Below are 19,645 nucleotides of genomic sequence, written 5' to 3' on the forward strand. Positions count from 1 at the left end.
GTGGCAAACATCTTCTCCAGTGCCAGGATGGTGTGGTCACTGGCCGTGGACTCTACCAGTTCCACCTCTGGGTACCGCGACCATTGGTCCACAACCGCCAGAAAGTACATGCCTCGACCCGTGGAGACAAAGTCGGTGTGCACTGTGCCCTACGGCTGCTCAGTCCTCTCCATGGCTCTGATCAGTGGTCCTCTCTCCGCCGGACTGGCCGCCTGGCAAGGGATGCAGGCATGCACAAATTCGTCCACCCTTTGCTCCAGGTCAGGGAACCAGACTTTCAGTCTTAAGCGCACCTTAGTCTTGGCGGCTCCTTGATGTCCCTTGTGCACCAAATGTAGCACCTTGGTCACTAAGGCTCGCGGGATGACAATCTGACGGCCTCGTAACAGAAGACCATCTTCTGTCACCGAGAGCTCATTGCGCACCTTCCACAGTGCTTGGAGGTCCTTTTGAGCTCTGGCCTCTCTCCTGGCATTGTTGGTGAGGACTTCTCTCCACTCCCCATTGTCCATGGCACCCTTGATGACCAAAAAGATCTCGTCTTCCTTCGAAGCATCAGCAATTTCTTGGCGTGACAAGGCCACTGGCAGAGCCGCCTCCACAACATTGTGTACCATCTCAATACAGTCCACCACCTCAGCCGTGTCTCGGGCGTGCCCGGCCCCTGGATGCCTGGACAGGTAGTCTTCTGGGTTATGGGTGCCCGGGCGATAATGCAATTTGACACCATACTCTATCAGCGACAGCATCCACCGTTCGATGCGTGAAGGTGTTTGGAAGAGGCGCCCGCCATGATCGGAATGAGTGGCTTATAATCGGTGATGACAACAGGCTTTCCAAGGATATATAACCAAAAGTGATTGCAGCCCCACAGAATGGCCAGGGCCTCCCGTTCAATCTGCGAGTACCTTTTCTCGGTTTCTGTGAGCGCCTTGCTGGCATACGCTATCGGGCACATGAGTCCCTGTGAGTCTGCTTGCATCAGAACTGCACCCAGCGCCACCGGGCTGGCATCCACGACTATCTCTGACTCCCTGTCCGGGCTAAAGTATGCCATGGTTTCCTGGCCCGACAGTGCATTCTTGATTTTGGTGAATGCCCTTTGTTCCTTGGATGTCCATGCCCATGCAACGTCATTTTTCGTCAGAGCTCGTAAGGGTTCCAACAGCAACGCCAGATCGCGAATAAACCTCCTACAGAAATTCACCATACCAAGAAAACTTATCTCAGCCGGTGACTCTGGGGGGGGCCACCTCGCGTATGTCTCTCACTTTCTCCGGGTCAGGCGAGATGCCTCCTGCATGGAACACAAACCCGAAGAACTCTATTCGGTCCTTGAGGAACTCACAGTTCTTCCGGTGTAGCATCAGCCCTAGGCTCTTGAGTCTTTCCAATGCTCGCTACAGCCTCTTCAGGTGTTCAGATTCCGACTGGGCGAAGACCAGGATGTCATCTGACATATTAATGACACCTTTTAGTCCTGCCAGGGCTCCATGGATGACGTTCTGGAAGACTTCCGCCGCTGACGCGACACCGAAAAAGAGTCTTTTAAATTGATACAGCCCTTCGTGGGTGCTAAATGTTGTTATGTACCGTGACTCCAAGTGGAGTTCCAGCTGGTGATACCCAGATCTTAAGTCGAGCTTGGAAAAAACTTTCGCTCCCTGCAGTTCACCCATTATATCGTCCAGCGTGGCCGTGAGGTGACGTTCCCTCTTTATGGCGGCATTCGGCAGCCTCATGTCCACACAGATGTGGACAGCTCCTGGTTGTTTGGGCTTGGGGACCACCACTATGGGGGAGACCCACGTGTTGGGCCCTCCACCCACTCGATGATGTCCAAGTCAATGAATGATTGGAGTTCCTTCTCCACTTGCGCCCTAAGATGGAATGGAATTCTTATGTGCTTGAGAGCTGTCGGCCTCACGTACCCATCAATGTGAAGTCTTATAGGTTCACGTTTCAACTTGCCCACACCCTGAAAGACCCTTTCAACCCGATTCAGCAGGAGGTCAATGTCGGTGTGGTACACTGCCAAGGTGAAATGGACGATGTCTAGGGCCTCGGAGGCAGCGCAGCCCAACAGGGAATGAGGGCTTACATGAGTCACAAAAAACCTGGCCTTGATCTTATTCAGCCCGTGTGATACTGGGGCCACGAAGACTCCCTGAATTGGCAGGGGCGTGTCCCCCCCAAAAGAGTATATCCAAGCCTTGGACTCTTCCAACTTGGGAGGACCTGGGAGGGCCTCATAGTGTTCAGCTGCCAGGACGCAGACCAACGCTCCCGTGTCGATCAAGACAGGAGTAGGCACATCAACAATGTTCACTGTGCAAGTCGGTTGTCTGCTCTGCTTCGCTCCTGTGGCAATGCTTGAGATGAAGAAGACCTCCTCTTCATCTTCCACTTCCTTGGCAATGTCCAGATCTTGCACACCCTGCTCGATCGCCGTCATGCTCCTGAAGCGTCTGGGGTTTCCCCCGCTTGACCTTGCTGGGCCCCTAGATGCAGCCACTGGGGCCGTAGCCCTGTACACTCTCCTGTAGTGTCCTGGCGTGCTACACCTTCCGCAGACTCTTGTCTTCGCAGGGCATTCCCCAGCGTGTGGCAGGTTGCACCCACAGTACGGACAGGACTGCAGGTTCACAGGCGATGATGGACTGTCCCCTCTTTTAGGACCCTAGCGCGTCTTCCCTGGGATGAGCGTCCAATGGCAAATGCATCCTCGCTCTTCCCCGGATGCATTGCCGCGTCCATCTTCGCGCCTCTTGTCTACGCAAGTTCATAAGCGCGCCCAGTGTCCAGGATTTGCGTGAGCATCAGGCCTGGCTCCCTAAGCACCTGCCTCTGCAATTTCGCCAAGCTGCACCCTTGTATCAACTGATTCCGCACCATCTCCTCCTCATTCACCCACCTACAGGTGCTTGTGAGGTGCCTCAGCCGTGCACAGAACTGATCCAGGGACTCCTCCCCCTGCTGCTTCTCTGCACACATCACAAATCTGTCGAAGTCGACATTTGCCATGGGGAGGAAGTGGTTCTGGGGGCCTGTTTCACCGCATCATAGGTGACCACCTGAAGGTTCAGCGAGTCAAATATCCTGTGGCCCTCTGTGCCAGCCGAGTACACCATCGTGGCCACCTTCGCATCATCATCATCAGTCTCACCAGAGGCCCTGAAAACATTTCCGGTTTCTTCACCCACAGCAGCCACTTCGGCCCCAGTTTGGACTGTGGACCTGATGTGTCGAATAGGCATGCGTGCCAAGGTGCTGTTTAGCCTGCGTGGTACTGGCATAGGGGCCTCATTCTCTCCATCCTGCTCCCCCATGGTGGTGACTGGGGTGAGGGTGTGAAAGCAGGGTCTGCCCAAATGTGTCTCACACTAACCTTCCTTTATTTCTTGAGAAAAGTCCAGGGTCTGGTAGGTCAGCTTGATGATGGGTGCCTGTAGTAGCAGCAGGTGGTATTTTCAACACACTCGGTGTGCCATCCGTTTTCCAAAATGCAGTAGCCATGGCCCTTTGTCCTCAAAGGGCCATGGAGTATCCAAAAATAGTTTTTTTGAAACCAGATCACAGCCGGCGCACAAGCACCCGTGTGGGCCGCAACCACCGTGATCTGCGTGTTCCAAAGATGGCCGCCGGCCAACTGGGTCGGGTCAGTGACCGCTTGGGGAGACAAACACTTTCTCCGACTTTAAACGCTGCCGGAGCAATGTCGCATTCCCCCCTGCCACGGTACCTCGTCGCCAGTGTTAGAGGTGGCGTGTGAACCCCATGCCCCCCACACGCATACACGCATAGACTCGGAAGAGAGATACGGGATGCATGTTGCTGGTACGGGGTCCCAGCGGCAACTGCCTCTCTGGGACCTCCTTTATTAACAACCTGCATGCGCGAGCCAGAACGAGGCTTGCACATGCTCACAAGAATTGTGTACTACACAACAACTGCTTCAGTGAAAGGAACACAGCCAGTGAGTTGGGGAGACCGATACAAGACCGGTCTGTGTTGAACCCAAGGTGGCAAGCAGCAACATTGTATGGCGGGCTCTGGAATTAATATTGTTAAAACGCGTGTGATAAGAGACGCAAGTGAAGTTAAACTGCTGATGAGTGATTTAACTTTAAAGCGAGTTACAATACATTTGACGGAGTGGTTCGGCACCACGTGGGTTTTCAATCAAAGGTATGTGTAAGATACCCAGCTGAGAAGTAATAAAAGTAGATGAATTTGGTCCGAGCCCGGGGGAGGGAGATTAATTGAAAGAGAACGAATAAATGTGAATCGAAGTGGTCCTGCGACGGGTCAAGCAAAATCCTGCGCACAGTCGAATGTCTTCGATTATGATGAAACAGAAACAGTTTGGAAAAGTATGTGAATTTGTTCCGAGCCCGGCAGAGGGAGGACAATTGAAGGTTTTGTGTTAAAGTGGGTCTGAGCCTGGCAGAGGGGGACCCGGGTGAACAGTAAATCACCCGAGAAGGTGTATAAGTGAAAATCCTAAGAAGAAAGGAACTGTACTGGTTTGTTGTGTTGCATTAGGCCCTCTGAAATAAGAGACTTTAAATGACAAAGACACTTTGGAAAAGAAGGTCCTGATGTTGAAGTCTTGAACTGCATCCTCGTGCTAGCGAAGCCAGGGAGTGTGCTAAGCTTGAGTGTGCCACCTTGTCCCGTGCTGAAAACATGGGGACGGGAAGCCAACGGCTTGAATATCCTGACATATCATTTCTTGTACACTTTTCTTTTGCATAACATTGTTTCCCACACTATTTGTATTTAGAAGTAAGGATTGGCAATAGGTTTATTAGTTTAGGACAAGACACCACTGGGACTGCGTTATTATTATTTGATGGTCGTAGCTTGCGTCCATCGTTAGATTTAGGATTAGATGGGCATTTTTCAAACACAGTTGAAGTTCAATAAACACCCTTGAACTGTGATCTCTTGTGTCTGTCTTATTGTTTGATACCATGCCTACCTTACATAATGCAGCTTCTCTAATATACTCTGCCTGGTCTTGGGGGCCAGGGGACTTGCTGTCATGGTCTCCGTAAAATACTGTCTACATTGTCCATCTTAGCTTCATCCAAGTACTCTACCTTCCCCAAGTAGTCCCTCAGGCCCACTATGATATTGCTATTGTATTTTCCCTCGACTTCCACACCAGATATTTATTCACTTTGTTCCATTTGGCATAATTCGACTACCTGGCCCTTATGATCATTTGTCCGGTTTGCTCCGCCAAACACGCTTCTAGCTAATTCTTTGCTGGACTTGTGTGAGAATTTTTGCTTATGAGCCATTTCACATTCCTGCCCTCTTTTTCAAGTTCTTCTCTACGATTTAGTCTACGTATTGTATACGCTGCCGAGTGCGCAATGAGGACACACCTCTGATGACTTCCTTCATCGTATCCCACAGGGTAGCATCAGATTTGTCATGATTCCAGTTTTCCCTAAAGTAATTTTGTATGATCTATCCTTAAAAATGCGTAATGGACATCAGAGAAGTGCGTGTAGTCTTGCTCCCCTTCGTACCGTATCCCCCCACACATCGACCATGCCTAATTCCCTGAGAAGTCTAAATCGAGGGGCTATGGGGGGTGCATTTTATCCCAACCAGGGTCCGGGACCATATTGTAATCTCATCCCTCCCAGAATCAGCAGACCCTTTAGAAATGAGGACATTTCTTGCAAAAAATCCAGCAAGAATTCACTTTACTTGTAATTGGGTGCATATAATGAAATCAGTGTCAATACCTGTCCAAACATAGTTCTCTTAACTCCCATGAATCTGCCCCACAGAACATATTTATTTTCCCATTTAACAAAGGAGATTTCCCTCGCAATTAGTATAGCGGCCCCTCCTTTCTTAGGCCCACTGGACGTCAAAAATTGCAAAGGAAATTACAGCGCAGTTCAGAGACGTCTATCGGAGCCAAGTAGGTTTCCTGGCGGAAGGTGATCATGCAATCGGACTCTGCAAACTGACGTATTCTCGACTTGCTTGGCTGGGGAGTTAAGGCCCTGCACATTAAATGTCCGGATCATCACTTTTGTGGGGCAGATCAGTTAATGTATAAGGTTTGGTTTGTATCATTGGAGTGTATCACCAAAAGAACGCTGCCATAGCCTAATGAAATTGTCACTGCTGTATCCATCCAACGTACCCATCCAACAAGTATGAACAACTCATAACTAGTTAACCCAAAACTAACATCAATGTATGTAAGTTGAGCCGTTCTTCCAACAACTCGGGGCTAATTCCAGTGTTTGTCCAACTCGCTTTTCAATAGCAACATGTCTTTTAGCCGTGTCAGCCATATTTAAGCAATATGCCCCTCTTGGCGGGGGCATAACCGACTCAGGTAATGCCCCGGGGCCCATAGTTACAGACCCCAGCGAAGCGAGGGCCTTAACGAAGGCCCCGGGGCATTACCAGAGTCGGCAATGCCCCCGCCGTGAGGGGCATATAGCTATTACTACCCCGGCCCGCAAAAACTGCGTGACCGGGGCACTAAAAACTTTCTTTTTTTCTCGAATCGCTGCAGCGTTTCAGTAAAAAAAAAAGACGTCAAAGAAAATTGCCGCCATGGAAAGGGAAAACGGAGTCCGTTTTCCCTTTCCATGGCGGCCATCGGGAGTGGACGTGCTGGAAACAGAAGCGTTTCCAGCACGTCCGCTCCCAAAAAAAAAGAAGGTAAGTGGGGTTGGGAGTGCGGAAGGGAGGGGAAAGAGGAAAAAAAAATTTACCTGGGTCCCCGGTGGAGGACGATGGAAGTCTCCAGCCGTGTGGAGGCTCGGAGCGGGGAGGGAAGGGGAAAAAAACAAGCCTTACCTCTGTCCCCGGCGGGGGGCGAAGGTAGCCTCTCAGCCTTGGGGAGGCTCGGAGCAGGGAAGGCCCTGCTTCGAGCCTCCTCATTGGCTGAGGGGCTGCCACACCCCCCCGCCGGGGACAAAGGCCGTGGAATCCCGACGGAGGGATTCCTGGCCTGGTAACGACTCGGCGAGGGCCAATCAGAATGGCTCTTTCATTCTGATCGCGCCCTTGCCGGGTACTAATGTGCTTTAGAAGCTGACCCTGAAACTGTTTATCCCTCCAGCCAAGTGCTACCAGTCCAGCTTTTTCCTCTTCATTTTGGCTTATTTGGGCCATGTGGCTTGCGGGACTTGCCAGCTTTGGTCCACGGAGTACGTTGCAGTCGCGGTTGAGGGGTGTCTCAGGCCAAAGTCGTCAGAGGAGAGCCCAGTTGTTGGGCCCCCTTATATCCCCTTTTTAGAAACTCTCCTGCTTCCCCAGGGGTGCCAATGGCCCACCTTTTGCCCAACTGCAGGAAGGTGAGTGTTGCTGGGATGAACCAGTGGTACACAATCTTTTCTTCCTGCAAATATAGAGCAATCGGCAGAATGCTCTCCATTCTTGAACAGTTGTGGTGGAAAAGTCCTGATATATTTGAACTGAGAAGTTGCAGAATTCGATATTTTGAACTTCTCAGTGCTGCCAATATTATTCTTTGTTTGGTTACAAAGAAGTGGACACACGTGATCACATCAGGTGGCAACTCTTGGTTTGCATTAGGAGAATGGCGAAGCCTGTGGGTGCGATCCAGAGTCAGATCTAATTTCTCCTGGGTCAGCAATAAAGCACAGAGGAAATGTTCAAGATCTTTATCCTGTATTGTGTATTGGGCCCCTTTAAGTCTTGTTATTGTGTCTGGCTTGGTTTTCCATGTCTTCCTGTTTGGAGCCCAGGCGTTCACATTTTTGTTCAATTGCCGTCAGTCTCTGGGTAAGATCTGTGACCTCCGCCTCCTGGTCCGTCCCAAGATTCTCTGGCTCATTTATTAGTTGCTTCACTTCTAGGCCAGCCAGTATCGTCACCAGTTCTGCCATACGGTCATGAAATTCCTTTTTAATATCTTTCAGAAACGATCGTAGATCCGATTTAGTTTCCCACTCATTATGGTAATCTCCAGAGGCCGTAATCTCTGTAACGCTCACCTGATTCCCACGGAGGCGCTGGTCTAGGCAGGAAGGTGTCTGTGACTCGAAAAGTGATGTGCAGGACTCGATTGGCTTCTGGGGCTGAGCCTCTTCGCACTGTGTGTCGAACTCGAAGGGTGAGATTTCTGCAGGTGAAAGAATATGGGGGTTAATGATCTGGGCTGTTGAGTGTCCCTCTCTCCCTCTCTCTCTCTTCCTAGCTTCTCCGTAGAGCCCCCAGGTCAACGTGCTCACCTTAGATAGGTGAATGCTGGACTCTCCATCTGCGTCTGGTGCAGGGTGACGTTGCCAGTTCCTTCACTGGGTGAAACGTAGGCCTCTTGACATCAGAGGATTGCTACCGCCGTTAACTGCACGAGCGGTGAGTTTCCGGACACCTTTTTAGTCCTTATAGTCTTTAGGTGCGTGGGCACGTAATATAGAACAGGGCTCGATATGATGCTTTCTCCTATTTGTTTTGCAGGGCTCTTGGAATAGAAGATGGTGTGAAGAGAGCCGAAGCTGGAGCCAGAGCCTTGGAATGAAGTGCTTGGAAATGCGTAAGTAATTGCAAGCGCTCTAACTGTCTCTTTTCTCTTGCAGCTGTGAGTTCGTGCTGAAGAGTTGCTGGAAAACGCCGGAGTATTTGCAGGCGTTCTATTGTGGCGAGCGCGATGAGCGTAAGTAAATACCTGTCTAATGTCTTTTCTTTTGTATTTCAGATGCTGGGTCGCAGCGTTGAAAACATCCGGAATGCGCGGAGTGCCGGTAAGTAATAACTATGCTTTTGTTTTCACAGGCGGAGTTGCAGCGTGAAGAAATGGTCGCTGCCGATGAATCAGGTGAGGAATGCGCTGCATGTGAAGGTTGCCGTGCTAACCTGTTGTTTCTTGTCTTTACAGGTGCTGCTGAAGACTGGATTCAGGAATGGTAAGTATTGTTCTTGCAGGTTCTGCTGAAGACTGGATACAGGAGTGGTAAGTATTGTTCTTGCAGGTTCAGGATCGGAAGAAGAAAGGCTGGAACAGACTCGGTGAGCGTTCTGCTGCAGATGCAGAATAACGCGAAGCACGTTTCATCAATCGGGTGTGGTTTAAATAGCCTTGGAGTGATGAGGCGTCTTCCTCCACGGCCCCGCCTAGGTAAGAAAAGAGTTCCTGTTCCAGAAGAGTTCCAGTGTTGTATCCAGGGAGTGGAGCTTGCCCCACCCAGGTAAGAAAGTAGTTCCGGCTTACTGAGGATTCCTATGCAGCTGGTAAGTAAGCAGCATGGTCTGCTGCAGGTAAGTCCACCCAAGCATCTTCATATATATTATGAGCCCGGCGCTTCCAGTGCCGGGACCGATGGCATTGATGAGCCTGGCGCCACCGGCGCCAGGACAAGGTCCAAAAGGTCCCAGTGGGAACCGGCTGGTGCCTAGGATTAAGGTTAGGGGCCTGCTTCCAAGGACGTTGGGCTGGTCCTGGCTCCTTGGAAGCAGTGATCATGACAATCTCTTACCTTTATCTTGGGCCTGTAGGAGGGGTGAAATGTCCATATTTAAGGACGTTTGTTCTGTTTCGCCATCACACGGGCACAGGGTTCTCTACTTTGCACACGAATACTGGACTTGTCAAGTGCTAACAGTGTGTCGTGCGTTCTTCCCACCAAGTGCAATCAGAGGCTGCTCCACACCACTATCAGGGAAGGCTCAGCCAGCTCAGGACCTGTGCAACATCCTAGGACTCTCCATGTGTGCAATGTATCCCTGTGTTGCGCCCCCCCACCCCCGGCGCCCTGCCGGCCTGTCACAACGATTCATCTGCCTTGGGCTCCCAAGACATTCCTCACCTCTATTAGCGCCCGCCGCACCCCTCTGCTTTGTTGCCGGGTTCCAGGCGAGCTGCAGGCTCAGTACGTTGGATTCAGTTATTGCAGCTTTTTTTGGCGATCCCGCCAGCAGCCATGAGTCGGTGGGAGTCCTTCAGGCGCTGGGAGCTGGGCACTCTCTCACCATCTGCTTCCCTGGTGCTTAAGGTAATTTTGATTTTGAGCAGCTCTGCCAGCCTGAGTGCCCAGATGCTGCCACTGTCCCTCCACCCATCCCTCCATATCGGCCCTCCCTTCTTTAATGGCTTGAGTGTGGCTAGCCACTGAGGGCTTGGATTATCAAGGCCACATCCATAAAGTATTTCACTGCAGATGCCCCAATTCCTTCCACCCCAAGCTTGATGGTGTTATGTGTTGGAGGGGCAAAATACAAATTCATGCAAGCAGCCAGTGGGAGGACCTTTGTCAAAGCAAGACATTGATGTTTTCAAAACCCTTTAAGTGCCAAGGACGAGGTATCTCGTCCTTTGGCTTACCTCCTCAGTGCCAAGGACGAGATACCTCGTCCTTGGCACTTAGGGTTAATGAAGGACAAAATGTTAGAAGGCTTTGAATGGTGAAATACCGAAATCACCAAAAAAGTCCTTGGCACTGGGGGGAAACCCCATGGCAGTTTTGGCAATGCATAATAATAGCCTCTTGTCACGTGGTTGTGTTGTCTCCAACCAAATAAAAAACAAAAATGTATTGAACTGGCAGCAACGCTTGAACTCCCCTCCCATGACTATTCTCTTTTTGTGATTTGCGGTAATGGACCCCATATTTTATACCTTTTTGCTTTTTTTGCACTCGAAACATCTAAGAAACAACATTGCACATTTCATTCCAAAAGAGTGGTTTCATTGTAGGCTCTTTAAGGCGAGAACAGTTTACATTAAAACAAAAAAAAAGCTAAAAAGAAGAGTAGTGATAGAGATTTCCTGTCCATTCCTCTTCACTACCAATGCTTTAGCTATGAAGCTCTTATAGGTGTGCATAAACTTAGACACAGCAGGGAATGTCAGTGCAGAACAGGCGCCATCGTGAGGATGGTATTCAGTGCCTACGCTGCAGAACAATTGTTAATGAGGCATGTTGGATATGGCTAAACCTTGAGGATGGGATATGAGTTGTGCATCTCATCCCACAATGTAACAAGCTCAGAGAGGTAAAGTTGGTTTATTTTAGCCATATTGATGGTGGGGGAAAAAGTAATACTTTTGTTAGAGGTGACTTTCCACGATGCATGGTATTGTATTGTGGTGAAGCGCACATTGCATTTTAGCTGTTCTAACATATGTTGATGGCGAGTACAATATGTTGTTAAGAGTGTTGTTTAGTAGATAGGATTGCTTTCAGGAACAGATGTCTGCCACACACAACAGAGAAGCTTCAAAGATAAGAGGTAGATACTTCTATTGCGACATATAGTGTATGCCATGTTGTTGTGTGCATCTTTATTTCTCAATTGTTTTCTTTCTTTTTCTAAGACATTATAATGTTTTCCCTTTGTTTCATTATATTCTCTCTCATGATGATACCTTAAGCAGAAAAAAGATAATACCATTGCGAAATACAAGTGAAAAGAAAAACAATGCACTTGGCAATTCCTATGGATTTCTCACTGTCACATCTTGAGGACTGTCAGATTTGAAAGATACAAAGCACCATGCGATGAGTAACTTTGAAACATCTGTTAAAAAGAAATGAGAGCATTGTGTCTTAAATGTGATGTACATACAAAATTTATTGTTAAAACTGGTTAAACAAAACATGTTTTTCTATATGGCATTGTGTCTTTGGCTTTGTAGTACAAAACTGTACAAGAGATGCTTGATCCATAGTATAAATGTCTTCTTGTGTGGATATCAGAGTTTTCACAACAGTTATCTTCTGCCTGTTACAGAGGGCAGGCGGCCTGTTTGGAAACCATGTCAGCTACTACCAGAGCGATGCCCGAAGCACCTTTCCCCAGACCTTTACCACCCAGCGTCCGCTGCACATTAACAAGGCTGTTGGAATCCAAGGAGACACTGAATCCCCATCCCATGAAAAGCTTGTGGACTCTACCTTCACACCCAGCAGTTACTCTTCCTCGGGCTCTAATGCGAACATTAACAATGCCAACAACACTGCATTGGGCCGCTTCACACGACCATCCAGCTACCATAGCACTATTTGTACAGTGGAAGGTCACAACCCCATACCTCCTGCCCTGCAAGCACATGGGCTGTCTTGGAAGCTCAGCTCCAAGAGGTAAGAATGGGGGGTAATTCAGAGGGGTGCAATGGTAGGCCCCATGGCAAAGAGAACGTTGAAGAAATAAAGGTATCAATATAGGTTTGTGCAAGCAAGGCAAGTGTGGATGGGTAGAGTTCAGAGAGTATCATGGGTGATTAAGACTTGTGATGGGGTGGCAGATGGCATACGAAATTTAAGAGAACTGATAAACTGAGATTGTGGTGAGTGGGGAGAAATATTACTCAGCATATTTTGAATGAAAGATGTGAGATAGATTAAAGATATTTTAAAACGGAAGGAACGGGGCAATCTGACAACGTTTCCAACAGAAAAAACTACAACGTAAATACCTTTCTGAATGTATGAAATCGCAAGGTAGATTTAAAGGGTACCTACATATAGCCAAGCTCACACAACAGTGTTGTTAATGGTTTGTTCCAGACCATTGCATGGCATGTTCAAATCCGACTTTTCTATTGTAGTTGCACACATCTATTGTATCACGCTATTACGGTCATATCCAATAAAAGAAAATCAACATTAGCCATAAGAAAGTAGCGCACAACAAGCGTATCCTGCAAATGGAAAGTAAAAAAAAAAAACTGCTGAGAAAGAAAAGGTCTGCATTCCTAAATTACTGGTGCTACATCAGGTTAGTTAAAAGTAGAAATTAAATATCACAGAAAAGGCCATGCAATTCTCTAATTGCAGCGTGAAGTTAACGCTACATTAGCCATGAAATGACTTACTTTAGTATCAGGGGTAATCAACAGCAGCAAGATAGGGCCTCATATCACAATGACATTTACCCATTATAAAATCGCCCGCATATGTTAATGTTAAAGGATATTTGTACCGCGCACTATCACCAACGGAGTGGTCCCCTGGTGCTATATGAGCAATAAAAGTACACAAACATTATAGCAGAATTGAATAACAGAGTTATGACATTACCATTATGTCCATGAATTGGCTCTCAAATTAACCATGACATTACCCCATGAGCAGCATGCAGTGGCCCCTCAATCACCATTACATTTCCCCACAAACCACGAAATATCTCCAATATATAATATGAGACTGACCACAATAACCGAGAAATAGGGTCTTACAAGTAAAGTGATGCAAGAGGTTGAGGTCAGCATACCCGTTTTCGTTTTCTGGGTTATGAAGGGCAAAAGTTAATCACAGCACATCGGAAAAGGGGTAGTGTTGTAACATTTAAGTAAGGAAGGGAGCTCCAGTAAAGGTACTGAAACATGTCTATATTTTCTACCAATTCCTATATTTTAATAACTTTTTGATGGCAGGGAAGTGCATACACTGCCCACACAATTATTAACACATACATAACATCTTACCACTGCAAGAACTCTTTACTATTTTAATTAGCGCAAATGATAAAAACAAGGACAGACCAGGCCATTTGAAAATGTCACACACTTTCTTTTGGTGGCATGTAAAAATAGTCCATTTAAATAACTTGCTGAATCTTTTTGATGAGAACCCTGATCAAGATAATCCCCTATCTCTCACAACCCCTGGGAGCATCATGCCATGGTTCTCAACTCCCTGCTATTCAACCAAATAACTGTTTTCCTCACCAATTAAACAGATTGTCTATCAAAAATGGATTTCCTATTCAAATTCCAAACTTGCAATGGAAGCGTTCTTGAAGGATGTACATAGGACAGAGGGACATAAATGGGTGGGGACTCAAATTGACTAACTGCTTAATTTTATGATAATTGTTGCAGTACAGGGAGCATAAATTGTGGGTCTATTTCCTTATTTACTTTCTGTAGCTGTTTCCCCCTTATTAATTCCATGAAAGGACTCTCTTCCTCTTGAACCGCATAAAACTATCCTTTGTACTATTGGGTTGGGTTAACTTTTGGTCTGTGCCACTTTCTTCAATGTACAATATCCAACTTCAGATACAGATTTGGTAAATTCTTAAATGGCAGGGCCACGGGAAGCATTAGCGAGCATACTACAATTTATGTTCTCTGACAAAAGGGACTATACTTACAAGAACAGACTGCTTTCTCATGTCATTTAAGGATTCTGAATATGAGTTACTCCTCAGGAAATGTGAAGGATCAAGCTCTGGTTTCCAGCTATACTACCCTTGTTTAGACTTTTAGACTAGTAACACATAGCCATACAAAAATAATGGGGCATGCGTTTCAGAGAAGCCAAGACTAATACCAAAATCGAGCCCTATAAAATCCTTAAGATAAATACCAAAAAAGATACAGTGGTAGCTATGCTAAATTGCCTTGTGTTCGTACCACTCAAAAGAAACCTGTTGGTATTAGAAAAGTAAGAGGCAATGGATGTGGTAGGGGAAAGGTGGCTGTCTGGTAGCGTTCTCCCTCCTCAGACTTCTCATTCTGGAAATACTGTAGAAGCAGAGGTACACCGACCAGCTCTGACTCAGAAAATCTGCAGAGGGAAAGTAAGATCCTGGATTAAATCTAAGACCAGTACAACCTGATTAAGAACATCTGTGCTTTGGATCCAATAGAAGAAAATCTTGTTGAGACTCTGAATAACCTAACTGATATTAAGCAAATATTAAAGTGGAATGGCAGAAATGATGTCTCATAGCAGTACAAACCCTTTTTTAGTAAGTGTTTGCAAGTGAATCCTGTTGCTCCAGAACGCAGCAGACAGTCAGGCAATAAGCCCTCGGGGGAGACAAGTCAGCTAAATCCAAATGAGATAGCTAATGTAGCCTGATTGAAGCTACAACTAGGAATGCATGGTAGTTGTTCGGCTCATACAAAAAGAACACAAAGAAAATGTTTTAATCGCTCTGTGATTACACTGCTTCCTCAACATCCAATTAATATTGTGCAAGAGGAACAACAGAGGATGGAGCCGGGAGGTAAATGGTGGGGGGGGGGGGTTATCCCCACTTATAACAACTAATGATAATGAAGGCACTTGTTAGAAAAGACACTTGAACTTTTCAGCTGGAAAAAAGAAAAGAGAACAGGTAATTCCTCATATGAGTCTGAAAAATGTATCATAATGCTACAACTAAATTGTTAGGGCATTGATAAATGTCTGAATTTTGGAAATACGGATGACTATGTTAGCACCTTGGTCCATGCCGGTAAAATACCGGCACCGCCTTGGAGGAAAGGGGAATTACCACCCTATTCCAAGGTTGGCAGGGCGGTAATTCCCCCTTCCCCCATTGCCCTTCCCCATTCCCAATTTTGCCCCATAGGGCATAATGGGAATGGGGAAGGTGCTAATTACGGTACCGCAAATTGTGGTACCGTAATTAGCACCCTGGTCCCTTTGCATGTTGGTTTTTAACGCCTGCTAAAAAGCAGGCGTTAAAGTACCAACCCGCAAAGGGACCTCGTAGTAAGGTGGTAAGGGTTAACTGTCACCGGTACCATTACCGGTGACCGTTAACCCTTACCGCCTTCCGTGTAATGAGGCCCTATGTCCTTCATGCTTCAAAGTGCTGGACGTTCATCAGGGGATGTCAATTTATTTGTATGTGTGTTTTCTCAGTGCATACCCATCTACTGTGTGCCTTAAAATACAAAAAACAAATTAATTTAATTCCTAAGTCTCTCAGTGACTTTTTGATATAAAATCATCAATAAACCCTTAGTTTCATGATATGGTAAATTACTACGCTGTCTTAGAAAAATGTTCCTTGACGACTATCTCCAACTTTGATTGTTGCTACCGCACCCAGAGACAGTGTTGGGGCATAATTTACGAATCACCACAAAGTTAATCTACAGGGAAACACAATCCCATCCTTCTATTACTCTACTTGTCCAGAAAGTGGTCTAAAATCACCCAAAATACCACTAACTAGGTTACTCAAAATAGATCAAGCTCAAGGTACTCACCTCTGCTTGTTCGCTCTCAATATTGAAATTTGCGCGTCTCCTAGTTAGCATACTTTCTTATGGGGCACAGATCTGTGACCTAAAACAGAGAGGACCTGCACTATGTATAGAACCTATTTAGCGTGGCAATCTCACGTGAAGTTATTGTAAAACCTAAAATCATTAGGACAGTTACGCTGTACTTGCTTGTACGCGTTATTTCACAGTCTCTGTATTCTTTAGGGCCGCAGGTTTTACCAAAGTGGTCTCACCGCCGTGTAGTGTGTTTAAACAGACTGCATTGCGTGTCATTGTGTCTATCACTTAAGCGCGATGACATCATCCTGTGGCGCGTAAAACGTCATTACATCATTACGCTGGCTTGATTCCCTGCATATACAGCCTTACTGCATCTTTGTTTAGTGTACAGAGGTACCGTCCTCACACAGATCATAGTGCTAATGATTAACGCGACACAACCCTTACAATATCATAAATGGATAAAACAAACAGATCCGTCTTAGTGTTCTTAATGTGTGGAAATGTTCCTTCACCGTTTTGGGTACTTCTAACGTGGTAAAATTAAACACAGAGCCCATATTTTTGATGTACATTGTGTCTAATTAATTGTACATAATTTCCAGTTACTTTTAAAGATGGTGCATCCAAATTGCTCTATACTGTAATATATAATCACACTTGCTTCATAGGCACAGTGCATCACCCTCAAACAAATATATATTTTATTAAGTCGTATCAGACAAAAAATCCAGCTTCTCCTATAGCAATGTCCTAGCTAATTCTCAAATCATTACAAGCTATAGCTAACGGTACTAAAACGCACAGCAGCTGCTCGTTCTTTCAGCACATTCAGGTCACATTATGCCACTCTATGGGTTCATTAAGTCCTATTAGGTGGCTTTTGGTCAGGAAAATCAATGTTTATTCTAAATTGAGCAGTTTCTTATTAACAATCTCTTGAGAGGTTCCTTTTACCTTGGCAAGGATAACCCAATGTAGCTCTAAAATGGTATGCCCTTTTTCTATGTAATATTTGACCAGAGGTGCTTGGCTCAGTCTTATTCTTCATGCTGCTCCTGTGCTCTTTTAGCCGTGTTTTACACATACGATGTGTCTTTCCTATGGAAACGTTTGCAAGAACAAGTAATCAAATATATAACATTCACAGAGTTACAATTCGTATATTCCCTCATTTGCCACTCTCTTGTCAGTCCGATATTAACAGTTCTTGTTTTTCTGGCAAAAGGACATATAAAGCAATTGCCACAAGGATGGTGCCCTAAGATAGGGGGGAGTCCCCACAGGCGACCTTGTTTTTGCCCACTTTCCTGTCTGATTGACACATCATTTTTCATGATCATACTTCTGATATTTGTACTCATTGGCATTGGCATTGATTTGGGCAGTGTTTTCTTCCAGTTTCTATTTACAACACTACTTATCTTGTATGATACATTGCTGAATGTACTCACAAAGACTAATTTAGCATCCTCTCTTTCTCTGGGTAGTTGTTCTAGCAAAGCATCTCTATTGTTGTTAAATGCTGTCTTGGCTGATAGCTTGACAAGTTTTCTGGGATATCCTTTATCCAAGAGTTTATCTAAGTGTCTACTGGCCTCTTTTTCATAGGCCTGTTTCGTGCTGCTATTACGCTTCAGGAGAAGAAATTGCCCGAAATGCAGATTGTCCCGGATATGCTGAGCATGGTGCCTACCATAATGTAGCAAAGCATTTTTATCTGTAGCCTTCGTAAAAAGGTTTAACTAGTAAGAGCCTTTCTTCATGAGAGATGGTAATGTCAAGATAATTTACTTCAGAGTTACTCATAGTAGTTGTACATTTCAAATATCTATTTCGGGTAGTTAGCCAATTCACACATTCAGTAGCTTCACTCTGTGCCCCCGTCCACAAGACAATTATATCGTCTATGTACCGTAGCCAACATTTTATGTGGTCTTTGTATCGATTGATCCCTGAGTACAAAATAGTCTTTGAAATATATTCACATACAGGTTAGCCAAATTAGGGGCAATGGCTACCCCCATGGCTGTACCTCCAATCTGTGCAAGTAAATTGTCATCAAATTGAAAGAAATTTCGGGTGAGTGCTGACCCTGTGCACCATATGATAAAATAATTACTGACTGGATGGTTATCAATCCTTTGTAACAAGGTCTCCTCTGCTACTTCTAAGGTAGCTCTCTGGAGGATGTTTGTATACAGTGACTGAATATACAGACACATTAATATGTTGTTAATTGGATTGAAATGCTGACCTTCGATCTTGTTAATAGCATCGCTGGTGTCCTTCACATATCTCTTCATTCCTTGAATGAAAGGTCTAAGGTAAAAGTCTGCATATTTCGACAAGGGTTCTAAGGTGGAATTTACTCCAGAAAAAATCGGTCTTCCCAGGTGCTTGTCTAGTTGTTTATGAATTTTAGGTAAAATATAGAACACTGGGACTCTACCATTTTCTCGTATCAAATATTCTGCTTCCTGTTTGCTGATCATCTGAGAGTCCAATGCTCTAGTTACTTTGCTCTTAATACCTTGTAACAGTTTACTTCTAGGGTCAGATTGTAATTTACAATAGCTATTCTCGTCTACTAACAAAAGGTAGCATTCTTCCACATAGTCTCCCCTGTTCATTATAATGATGGCTCCACCTTTATAACCTTGGTGAATCACCAAAGAAATGTTAGATCCCAGATTATGCAAGATCTCTCTTTCTTTCCCACTAAGATTTAAATGTTGAGGGATGCCCTTCACTTCCAACTTTTCTATGTCTTCTAATACCTTTTATTCAAACAAGGTGGATTCCATGGAGTGTGAATTATACAGTGGAGAAAAAGAGGACACATTTATCAAGCCACTACAGTTGTCTGAATTATTCACTACAGAGTGTGCAAAGAATTCCTTAAGATGTACCTTACGCATACATTTCTGGAATTCTACTCTGAATTTGAATGCGTTATGCTGTTTAGAGATGACAAAATTGAGGCCTTTATTCAGTGTATGTTCTTCTAATTCAGACATAACATAGCTAGACAGGTTCACTATGATTGTTTTTAGCTGGGGGTTTGCATCATTTCTGGTTCCCACCCCCGTCGATTGTTTCCCCGACCTAAAAAAGGCTGTCTTTGCCGAGTTTGGAATTGACCCCTCATTCCTTTTCCCTTTTTCATTCGGATGTTGTTTTCACCATTCATCCCACTGGTAGTAGCTCCATTGAAGTCTGCATGTTCTGCTCCATCATCACTTGAACTGTAAGACGTATTTCTGAAATGTATATGTCGTGTATGCTTTTGGCTTTCCCAGCTTCCGCCAAACTTATGGTCTTTCTTAGTATAAGGGAAACCTTTCTCATGATTGTAATTCATCAGGTCTTTCTTTCCGCATCCTTTTCACTCTAACTGGTGGTATCTAGTTTGAAACCATTCATATCATTGATATGGGCTTCCAATTTTTATTTTAAAAGCATCCACATTAAAGTTCTTTTTGATTTCTTCCTGCATGGCATTCAAATCTATTTCAATCTTTTGACATGTTTCTTGACCAGTCTCTATAATTAAAATGAGCCAGTTTAGGCCACATTTGTTGGCAATATAACTCTGTTTGAGCTTGAAGTTGTTGTTATCCAGGAAAAGTCTTGGTTCGTTGTGCACTATAAGACCCTGTG

General features: G+C 45.5%; 1 protein-coding gene across 8 annotated transcripts in view; it reads left to right on the forward strand.

Moving 5' to 3' along the window:
* The window catches only part of CACNA1C (calcium voltage-gated channel subunit alpha1 C), a 2,322,072-nt gene that overhangs the window by 2,163,891 nt on the left and 138,536 nt on the right, over positions 1-19,645 (forward strand). For all 8 annotated transcript variants that reach the window (XM_069628642.1, XM_069628646.1, XM_069628641.1 and 5 more), the window contains exon 42: positions 11,743-12,092. In XM_069628642.1, coding sequence (XP_069484743.1) covers positions 11,743-12,092 — 350 coding nt within the window. The remainder of the gene's footprint in view (positions 1-11,742; positions 12,093-19,645) is intronic.

The sequence above is a fragment of the Ambystoma mexicanum genome, chromosome 12 (assembly GCF_040938575.1).
Source record: "Ambystoma mexicanum isolate Mex_15411 chromosome 12, UKY_AmexF1_1, whole genome shotgun sequence".
NCBI classification, from domain to species: Eukaryota; Metazoa; Chordata; class Amphibia; order Caudata; family Ambystomatidae; genus Ambystoma; species Ambystoma mexicanum.